The sequence below is a fragment of the Nelusetta ayraudi genome, unplaced genomic scaffold (genome assembly GCF_046127955.1).
Source record: "Nelusetta ayraudi isolate G7.1 ecotype Tasmania unplaced genomic scaffold, CSIRO-AGI_Nayr_v1 ptg000313l, whole genome shotgun sequence".
NCBI classification, from domain to species: Eukaryota; Metazoa; Chordata; class Actinopteri; order Tetraodontiformes; family Monacanthidae; genus Nelusetta; species Nelusetta ayraudi.
This window is the reverse complement of record NW_027466360.1, coordinates 168,516-179,526: the sequence shown is the minus strand read 5'-3', so window position 1 is coordinate 179,526 and position 11,011 is coordinate 168,516. Positions and strand designations below refer to the sequence as shown.

At 42.3% G+C, this 11,011-nt stretch overlaps 1 protein-coding gene across 5 annotated transcripts; it reads right to left on the bottom strand.

Annotated features, from left to right (window-relative positions):
- Positions 1–832: 832 nt before the first annotated feature.
- grinaa (glutamate receptor, ionotropic, N-methyl D-aspartate-associated protein 1a (glutamate binding)) lies at positions 833–11,009 on the bottom strand. 5 transcript variants are annotated; one of them, XM_076017314.1, is made up of 7 exons: positions 10,814–11,003; positions 2,628–2,987; positions 2,346–2,452; positions 1,947–2,147; positions 1,727–1,855; positions 1,341–1,484; positions 833–1,138 (listed from the first exon to the last, which is right to left on the bottom strand). In XM_076017314.1, exons 2-7 carry the CDS (start codon positions 2,959–2,961, stop codon positions 989–991), a joined length of 1,065 nt encoding a protein of 354 aa, XP_075873429.1. In that variant the 5' UTR covers positions 2,962–2,987; positions 10,814–11,003; the 3' UTR covers positions 833–988. The 5 variants fall into 5 exon arrangements, with proteins under 5 accessions (XP_075873429.1, XP_075873430.1, XP_075873431.1 ...); XM_076017315.1 differs by lacking the exon at positions 10,814–11,003 and adding an exon at positions 3,646–3,731; XM_076017316.1 differs by lacking the exon at positions 10,814–11,003 and adding an exon at positions 3,592–3,647.
- Between the last annotated feature and the right edge of the window lie 2 nt (positions 11,010–11,011).

The following is an 11,011-nucleotide window of genomic DNA, read 5'->3' as shown; positions in this document are numbered from 1 at the left end:
AAAATTTAACAGCTAATATTATTTAATTGTGAAAATAGTGTTACAGGCAACTTAATTTAACAGACGGGGACGCTTAAACGATGTACTTGCAAAGTGGGAAGACAAGCAAGCGGCCAAAGCCACACTTGCTCAGTTACTGAGCTAGCTAAGCTTTTTTTCTTTCTTCTTTTTTTTGTTGTTGTAATGAATTTAAGATTACGTAAACTAATTCTGTAGTCGTAGTAACAGTACTGAGCCAAGCATTTGCGCTTCAGACAACATTTGTACGATCTGACCTGCCATTTCTCTTATGCTTGTCCACCCAGGTGAATCTTTCTAGAACTTTCTTCCCCTGCACTGGCGGTCGATTATGACGAGGCGCGAGGACGCAATGGCGCCATAAAGTTGTTGTCTGAATCAATCAATAAATGCTCAACTGGATAATTGAAGCTCGTTTGTTTCAACTTATGTGGTCCCACTCAAGTGTTGAGTACTGCTGTACAGTTACCATTTCAAAAACAAAACAAAAACAAAAACCTAAAATTGTCAGTGTTTTGTCACATTTTGAAGATGTTGAACTTAAATAGTTGATTCTAGAATTATCAAAATATGACAAAATAAAAATTGGTATTTTTTTCTAAGTCTTTTTTATGTTTTTTGGTTTGTCTCGGTTTTGTGTTTAATTGCAACTGCACAGCTGCACTCACCACTTTAGTGGAACCACACAATTTGGAACAAAAAGATTGGCAAATATATCACTTATAGTGTAAAGTGAAAGCATAATAGGAAATATTTCTTAAAATGGAATTATCAGCTCAACTCCACATGGAGAGAAAAAAGAAAGATGACAAACCACACCTTATTAACATGTATTTCTTTAGTCAGTCACAGTCAGTCTGTTTACTGCTGTGAGAAGCAGCGGAGAGCTACACCAGTAGCTTGGATGGATTATGTGAGTGACAATTTAATAGAGAAGAAACACCATCTATTCTTTCTCCATTTAGCTGCCTCAATTGCTGGAGTATCCAACAATCCTCAGGATGAAGAGGAAGATGTTCAGGATGTCAAGGTAGAGATGGAGGACTGCAAAGATGTAATCATCTGGACTCAGTGACAACTGCTTGTTGCCCAGGAGCATCTGAGTGTCGATAGCCAGCCACTAGAGAGAAAGAGAGTGAATAGCAGTGGCTCCAGTTGAGAGAAGTATGAGTGTCATTTTGTACCATGCTGTTTCACTGAAACACATTAAATCACGGTAAACACGGTGGGCTAATTCAGTTTGCTTCAAGGCTTTCTCAGACTCCTGAGATGTTACTTCAACTTATTCGTATTTCACTGGTGTATTTAGGAGTGAGACCTACACAGGTGAAAAGCAGTGCTCCCAGGGAGGCATAGACAAGGCTCATGATCCTTTGACGAAGGAAGATGCAGAGGAAGCCGAAGAGCAGCAGAACAATTAGGGCCACAAACAGCACGCCCCAATACCGAGTGAAGTCATACTTGGTCTGCCAAGAAAGCGACAAAGAACAGAGTTGGAATATGACCAGGGACGTGACTTAAAATGTCTTAATGCATTTTGCTAAAGGTGTTTAAATGTCTATGACAAGTGCTCCATGGTACCTGTGTCATCGTCCCACATTTCAACGTTTACAGTTTTCTAAGCTTACATCTAAGTGATAAACAAATTACTACTTGTGCATGTGTTTAAGTGTGCAGATTTGAAACATTACAATGATGAACTGCTGACCTGCAGTGAGAAGACCATGACTGCGGAACAGACCACTGCAGTGATGCCGACTGCGATCACAACAATGTCGGTGTCATAGAAGCTGGCAATCATGCCCACCATGTATGAATAAGTTAGGGTAAAGATTGACTGTAAAACACACAAAAAAACCATCTTGTCATTATGTATGACGCACACTTGCATGTTGTACGGTCTGATGAGAGGTTCCTGCGATACCTACCAGTGCCACCAGGTTCCAGGGGTACCTGCGAGATAGGTCTTTAAAGCATAATAATACAATTAAAACAGCCAAATTGACAAAAAAAGACAAATAAACCATCCAAGGATTTGCCTGAACAAACTTCTTTGCATTTTCGTTCAAGGTGCAGACAGCCACTGTGGCAAAAGTGACCAGGAGCTGCGATGTGAGAATCATGAAGACCTGTAGGACACAGTGCCAAGCAGGTAACTTTTCTTTCAAAAATAAGGGATATTTGTAAACCTTTGTGCCAGAGCAGCAGAACAATGACAACACTCAATAGAATAAAAAAATGTTTTCCTTGTCATGTTCAATGTTGGTAAGGATTTTTGTATGTTGACCATAGCATTATATTAAAAAATAAAAAAGTAAATGACTTACTTTCCTGATAAAGTCATGACGGATGATCTTGTCATCCCAGACAGAAACTGAGAAAACGTAACTCATTTGATGCCCATCACCAGGGTAACTTAGTCTGCTTGTCATGCCTGTTGAAAATGGCAATACAAGTATCGGTTAAAAACATGAAGATCTTTAAACCCAGTATAATCCCACCCCCCGGGCCCGCCAGGTATAACCAGACACAAGAAGACGATCAAGAGAGGAGAGGATGTTGAAAACATCAAAATATTTATAACACCAACTCATATTTTTTTTTATCACCAGAGGAGTTTCCAGAAAAGCCAGGCTGCACAGGCCCACCCTGGTAGGGTCTGTGAGGGTAGGGTCCCTGAGGGTAGGGCCTCTGAGGGTAAGGCCCCTGTGGGTAGGCTCCCTGTGTGAAGGGCATCTGAGGGTAGGGACCTGGTGCAAAGCCTGCACCAGCTGAAGGGAAGCCTGGCTGGAAGTAGCCAGCTGCTGGTGGGTAGGGTCCCCCTGGGGCTTGGCTGTAGCTCGGAGGGGGCACACCAAACCCTGATGGAGGCGGTCCATACACGTTGGTGTGAAGAGGGTTGGTTTCACCCATACCGGGGTACACATTTTGGTCCTGCGACATGGCAGAGAGCTTAATCTGCTGACAACCTTGGGAGGGAAGAACGGAAGCGTTGAGTCGACTGTGCAGGAAGTGGTAATTACACAGGTGAGCAAATATAAAGCCAGTGTGTGCAAGACGCATTCCTGTTCTTTGTTTACTTTTTTATACTTTGCTTTTTCTTTTTATTATACATTACGAGTACATTGTTTTCTTTAGAGGTTCACCACACCCTGAAATGTTAAAACCAGAAACTCTTATAAGCAAGGGGACAAGAACCACTCCCAGAACCATCAGGCTCAGTTGATATCATAACAGATTTGCAATTGTTATCAAGTGTGCCAAATGTTATGTAGTGTGCCAAATAGCTACTGAAACACTTCAGAAGGGCAGCTGTTGGGCAAATTACATGAAAATGATAATTTACAATCAGAATTGGTTCTCTGAACCAACAAAAGACTTGTGCTTAACTAAGTGTAACCATTTTAATTTAGCCTTAAGATAACCATGAAGGAAACACAGCTAGCCTTTGTGATCTCCCTTGCCAACGTCCACGTTAAGCATTCAAGTTTGGCAACCAGGAAAGCCAACTGGTGCTTGGAAAAAACAAAACTTTACAAATGATGAATGCAAAGTGTAAAACACTAAACCAACGTTAATGCAGAAGTTGCTGAAACTTTTAAAGCTTGAAATGTCCTTTACCTTTACCTTTTCCTCGTGTCAAACCTAGTTTCCAATATAAAGTACCAAAAACATTTACTTCCAACAAAAGGTGTTGAAGTCTTTAACTTGAATTGCTTTTGTCATATGACGCAACGTTATTCAAGTCAGAAGGGCTTTCATCTTCCTTTTCAACTTTTCTGCAAAGATAATGTGAAAAATGATCAATTTTCAATTGGTTCTATGTTCCTTTGACAGTTTGTCTGTGGTTATGAGTACCAATACATAAATATGCATTTGACGGATTTGCACTTTAGTTGACTTCCTTGTCTTCCATTGTTTTGTTTATAAATGAACTTGTGATTATCATGTTTCCAATGTGTTCCTATTATTCCAAACTCTGAAACTGAAATGTGCTGTTGATTAATGTTGGTGAGGCACTTTTAAAAACTGCTTAACAGAATTATTTATTGCCATTCATAACTAATACCTAATAACAAATATTATATGTTTCAAATGAGGTGGCATATATTATCCAACCACAGTAGCTGACACAGAGAAAGTCTGGCACGCTGACTTTTTAATCACTTTTAATGTAAAGCAAACAGCAGTGTGGGGGGGAATGTTGTTCCACTTCAATTTAATGCAAATATACATTGCAAACAGACCTACGGACTCCCCAAAGTACTTTATCTACACACATCAAATCACTTAGGAGTTCTATATACACCAACAGGTCAAATACAACACAGAGGTTAAAAAAAAACAAAACAACAGAAAAACAGGGCTGCCTAACAGTGCCTCTACAAAAACATTAATACCTGTACAATATGTATTGTCATTATATTTTCCAGAGTATTAAGGAGTGTTTTTGCGTTAACGAGTATTCAATATTTCTGTGAAGCGTTTTAGTGTTCTATTTGTCTATCCCTTGTTCAAGACTGATCTGACCGGGATCGTTTTATTATTTATGGCATGCAACATCTTCTGTATATGAGGTAATGCCTCTTAAAAGCAGCCCTGTTGCCTTCACCAAGCTTAATAGATACATGATTTGAATTGAATTAAATAAATAAAGGAATGGAATTGAAACACCAGGTGTGTAACTTCTAAATGACCAGCACCCAAAATGTTTAATCAGCTTAGCAGTCTTCATTCAAGTCAACGTTACATCACAGACTTAAAAGAGGAGAGAATAAATAAAATAGAAATCCTCCCTTCACATGAATGACCAGATGACAATAAAGGGTAGGGGAGGAAGTGACATCAGATCAAAGTATTCCTTCATTTTGGGAAAAAAAAAAAAAAAAAAATTCCATGAGAATATATATCTTAACATGTTTGTCGTATACATCCAACCCTTTTGCCTTCAAAGTACTGAAATCACTGTACCAAAGTGAGCCGAGTTGTTTGTTTTTCTTCAAGCATTGCAACCACTCCAGCATGCCTTCCAGGGAGCAGAGGGATATTAGCATCATATACAGTCAACACTTAAACTATTTACAGCTGTGAGAAGCGGGTGAGAGGAACTCCTCCGGTGTTTCTGAACATTCATCTCATCTCTAGTTGGGGTTTCAACATTGCCATGCACACTTACTTCACACCAGCCAGCCGAAGGGGGTGAGATGTTTGGGAAACAAAGAGGGGTGTATTTTGAGCAGTATTATCTCCTCAACAAGAAAAGACTATTCCATTAACATTTAGAGCTATCGATGCCTTCCAATTCTTTTGTTTTTGTTTTATTCTGTCTACAATGAGCCAAAGCTCGTTGGCAAAGCAGAGTACCAAGCACCTGCAGGGTAAAGAGTTTCATACCATGCCTGCTGGTGTAAACTGTGAGGGTTAGGTGCCAAGAAGTGCGTTAGTAAAAGCTGAGGAGAGTTAGAGCAAGCAAAATGGTAGAAATTAAGTCAATGACAGATACATTCTCCAATTAACAGCCACTTTTTTGGTTAAATATATATATATGTATGTATGTATATATATACATATATATATATATATGTACACCGTAGCTCTCAGATGCATTTCACATTATGCTGCACTTGTTCCGCAGCCCGACAAACGGCTTACAGAAACAGGTTGTGTGCGATGCACGAGCCAGACTGATGACAAGAAGTGGGGACAGGCAAGAGGAGGTGATGGAAAGGGTAAAGTTAGCAACATCTTGCAATGAAGAGACGACGTCCATCTCCCCCCCCCCCCCTTTTTAATTTTATTTTTTTAGCTGCCTCAATCGCGGGAGCGTCCCACAATAGCCAGGATGTAGAGGAAAATGTTGATGATGTCGGTGTAGAGGTTGAGGGCAGCAAAGATGTACTCCTCGGGGCTCAGCGAGAGCTTCTTGTTGCCCAGCAGAAGTTGAGTGTCAACGGCCAAAAACTGCAGAGAAGAGGGTTTTTTTTTACATTACATGACAATCATCTTTGGAGTGTACCACAGTGTACTATGCTGCCTGTTGCACTTGATTACATTCACATTTGGCTGAAGCAACGCATCGGCAGAGACGCTATTTCACTTTCTTTGATCTGGGACAGCTTCCACGCTTGGGTTTACGTGCGAGTGCAACTTACGCAGGTGAAGAGCAGCGCCCCCAGGGAGGCATAGACAATGTCCAGGATCTTGTGACGGATGAAGATGCAGAGGATGGAGAAGAGCAACAGCACGATCAGACACACAAACAGCACTCCCCGGCAGGAAGTGAAGTCATACTTGCTCTGCAATGAGAAAGACAAGGAGAGGCTGAGTTACCACATATCTTTAAACTAGAAAACATCTTAACGTGTCTCTACAGATTATTGCATTTCTGATTAAATGATGAAAAGACTCAGTAAAACGAATCATTTAAAAAAAAAAACAACAACAACATTAAAAAGATGTATTTTGCTCTGCTCATTTGCCGATGTTTGTGTTTAAGACGTGCTGCTGTGTGCTGACCTGCAGTGAGAAGAGGACGACGGTAAAACAGACCACTGCAGTGATGCCAACTGCCATGATGACAGTGTTGGTGTCATAGAAGCTGGCGATCATGCCCACCATGTATGAAAGGCTGAGAGTGAGAATCGACTGGAAAAAAACACACACAAAAACAAACAGATTGTTATTGCTTATGATGCATCTTCACATGCTGAAATGCTGCGCGACCAATTATCCACGGTACTGAGCAGAGTTCCCACCAATGCCACCAAGTTCCAGGGGTGCTTGCGGCGGAAGTCTCCACAGCAGCTGAGGACGATCAGAGCGACGAAGAAGATTGCATAGGAGACGTAGTACGTCCACGGATTCACTCGGACAAACTGCTTGGCATCTTTGCTAAAGGTGAAGATGGCCACGAAAGAGAAAGTGACCAGCAGCTGCACAGTCAGCACCAAGAAGACCTGACGAAGAAGGGAAGAGTTGGGGGGTTTTTTGAACACAAATGGTGAACGAGGAAAGTTGGACGTTTACATAAACTAGAGGCCAAAAACCCCAACAAAATAAAATAAAAACTCCAAAATAAGAGACCTACCTTTCTGATGAAAGCTTGTCGGATGGTCTTATTCTCAAAGCCGGAGTTTGTGAAATCGTCGTTGTCATAATAAGATGGAGGCCCATCAACATGGTAACCAGGGCTTCCTGCTGGGCCTGAAGAACAGCAGTAGAACAAAAACATGTTTAAAAAAAAGAAGAAAAAAGGCAAGTGTAAATTTACATAATAAACCACCACCAACCAACGAGAAAAGGGAGGATGACGATGATGACAGTAATAATAAGTACGGCCTGCATAAGGAATGCTTAAGGCCTGCAGGGACAGGCGGGGTCCGGCTCTCTCCTGGGACCGGGTCATTTTTTAAATGCTGCTAGGAATTAATGTTTTTGTTTGGCGGCGGTTCTGTCACCAAAAATCCAACGAGATGTAATATGAACGAATGCATGATTTATTTTTGAAAGCGTAGGTTATACATCACACAGCTCAATCACGAAGGGTACTTAACAACTGTTGATAGATTATCTACAAATCCAAAAAAAGGAGTAGAAGGAAGCAAAGCTTAATTAAACCTACACCATTAATAACCTCTAGAGATTAGACAATATTAGGATGGCTTTTAAAATCTGCGGGGTGAGCACTTACAGTTACAGTCCCTGAATATTTGTGAACTCACCAGAGGGGTCGTCAGAGAAGCCTGGCTGTCCCGGCCCGTGCTGGTAAGGCCCCTGTGGGTAGGGTCCCTGAGGGTAGGGCATCTGAGGGAAAGGCATCTGAGGGTAGGGACCTGGTGCAAAGCCCGGCCCGGCCGGAGGGAAGCCTGGCTGGCCGTAGCCAGCTGCTGGTGGGTAGGCTCCCCCCGTTGCTTGGCTGTAGTTCGGAGGGGGCGCACCAAACCCTGGTTGAGGGGGTCCGTACACGTTGTTGTGAAGGGGGTTGGTTTCACCCATACCGGGGTACACATTTTTGTCCTGCGACATGGCAGAGGGCTTAATCCGCTGACAACCTAGGGCGGCAAGAACAGAAGCGTTTAGTCGACTGTGCAGGAAGGGGCAATTACACAGGTTAGCAAATATAAAGCGAGTGTGTGCAACAGGCACTGTTGCTGAGGAAGGGCACAACCTGGTTTGACACAACACAAATGACATATGTCATATTAACCAGGCGCCAATAGACGCAGGTGGTGCAAAGCTCATGTATTATTAATCTGTTGTATTCCAGGTAGAGATCTATTCTACTCTATATTCTATTTTGCTCTTTCTAGGATTACAGCAGGCTGGCTGACTCCCCCCCCCCCCCCCCCCCACACACCCTAGCAGGCCCCCTCCTCTCCTTCCCTAGATGACAGGCTTCTGTTCTGGGCCATTTGTGTTCAAATCTATACTGCTAATGAAGCATGCAAACACAAAGACACAAACCCGCAGACTGGAAACCAGCAGACTTCTGGCAAGAAAGGTTCAATATACAAAACTTGACGAGTGAATCCAATTTGGATCTTTCAGGATATATTTTGGAACGCTATCCGTCGTTAAGTACTTCCACAAAGTCGGTAGAAAGGTCTTGCCTCCGGATTTTTCCTCTCACCATCCATCACAGCCCGTCCTTGCACAGCACTACACTAACTGAAAACAGAGTTACACAACACCGGTCCATTCCCTCCGACAATCCTGTCTGCGGCATTTGTCCCCATGATCCCGGCAGCCCATCACAAGGAATGTGTGGCGAGGGACGGCAGACGTCCACAAAGAGAACAGGCCCCGCCCCCTCAACAACAGTCTCCACTGAGATCATAACAGATTACAATTATCTAAGAGGCCAAATCCCGGTGGGATTTTCTGAACAAAGCTGGTTTTTGCAGAAGCGTGTGGAGGGCAGATGTTTGGTGAATTCCTTGAAAATTGCATTTTCTGCCAGTAATGTGTGTGCAGACGCATCAGTATTGGTTCACCTTAAGAAAGTTGATCCGAGTCCACAAACTACCGGCCCAATCATTCGCTAAGGTACCAAAGCTGCCAGCCTTGGGTTGTAAAAAAAAAATAATCTCGCACCCCTGTTCAATGAGCAAACCAAAGACATGGAACCCTTGATTATTTACCCTTAAGAGGATCAACAAACACATGTTGAAAAGCCAGATAATTTATTCTGCTATGACAATCAGAAACTCTAGCCATCAATGTTAGAATTTGGCAGATCAATAAAAAGTAGCAGCAGTAACTTTGGAATATGATGAGGAAAGCTTAGTGCAGCTGCTGAACTGATGCCCGTCCTTATGAGAGAGATATTAAGGATCAAAACAGCGGTAATGACCCGAGCTTCCGCTGATAGTTATTACTGCAGGAATCATGTTACAGGGGACAATCACAGTGCTAACCATAGAGCCAAGTTAACACAATTAGCCCTACACAATACACAATTGATAAACACAACATGCTATGTGCATGCCTGAGCAATGTTAGGAAATGGAGCAGCTGCACACAGCGGAAGTCAACAAGTTAATTAATTACATGGTGCTAGTTGGTAGCCAAAGGAAAGTTAGGATCTTTGACTGGTACAGTAGTATTTTTTTTTTTTTGCTGGTTTCAAACAAAATCCAAGACAAACTAGTTCCACATTCCTTCAAGCATGTCAATTTAAGGGGCTGACTGAGACATACACGGACTTTGTCTGAACTCGATAGACTTGATCATCACGTATATTCGTTTAGCTACAGTTGACAAAGCATAACACAAAAACAACACGACACGCATCCTTGACTCGTTGAGTGATGCAGCTTGTACACGATGGTCTGGGACTCCTTCAAACAATCACACGGCCCTTTTCTAATCAATATTAAAAAAAAAAAACATTTTTTTTTAAAAAATATACGATCTATTTAGCATTTACTTTCATATGAAAAGAAAAAGACCAAAAATATAATAATAATAAAAAAAAACTGTGTTGACGGTAATCATAACATATGGTTGGTGTTTTTGTTTTGCTTTCTCCGCAAACCCAAGTGGCAGGAGCAATTTTATTATAATACTAGCATTTTACCAAAACTATGGTAAATAAGTAAAATAGCTCTCTGGTCCCCCAAGGCTTGGTCAATAATCTATTTACGCCACTGGTGTAAAGCAGAAACACAGACATGGATCCAGTAAATAAAAACATCGGGCCTATTATCGCGGTGCACCTGCTGCGGGCGGACGTCCAAAAGGCTAGGCCTCATCACTGCAAATAAATGCGACACAGCGACCATCCCCACCAGCCCAGCACATCAAACCCACTGTTATCAACTCCATCTGTAGTGCTCGCAACTATGACGCAGAAAAAAAGCGGATAAATGTCCAGTCTATGCTGATGGATGTCCGCTCACGTAACGCCCGCTCGTCACGATGAACCCGTTAAATAAGTTATGTCGGTTATTCAAGAACCAAGGCGCCCCCGCATTTACAGCAACGACCCACTGTCATATTATAAAACTAGTCAAGTTACATTTTCTATGTGTGTCTCTTTAATGGAGCATGTAACAGCATGCTAATGCTAGCCGTTCTATTGATTCGACGTTTTTTTTTTTCTCTCTCTCTCTCCCTCTCTCTCTCTCTCTCTCTCTCTCTCTCGGAACGGAACGAAACAGCCGAGCAGTTAGCCCGACGCGGCCACGCTTGCTATTGTACGCAACACAGCATAGGAGGGAAGGCAAAATATGTCACATGCTCACAAATAACAACACATACTTCTCATAGAACTGTCAAAGTACGAAACACTGACCTTAACCGATCTTAATTCAGCCTAACTACCGACATACGCTCTCCGCAGACCTCCTCCTGCGCCGGACTAGCTAAAACTGGGACGAGACGAGAGCCCCTGACAGCGCGTCACGACGTCGTCACATGACACGTCCAAACTTCCGGTGGTAAAAAGACGAGACGCGCAAGTCGCAATATTATTGTTTACAGGACAAAATAC

What these genes read in the sequence shown, in the direction of transcription:
- grinaa (XM_076017314.1), bottom strand. Translation starts at nt 2,961, where the DNA reads ATGTCGCAGGACCAAAATGTGTACCCCGGTATGGGTGAAACCAACCCT. An exon ending in GTCATGACTTTATCAGGAAA is followed by an intron (nt 2,148 to 2,345) that starts GTAAGTCATTTA and finishes TGTGTCCTACAG; the next exon opens with GTCTTCATGATTCTCACATC. An exon ending in TCATGGTCTTCTCACTGCAG is followed by an intron (nt 1,485 to 1,726) that starts GTCAGCAGTTCA and finishes CTTTCTTGGCAG; the next exon opens with ACCAAGTATGACTTCACTCG.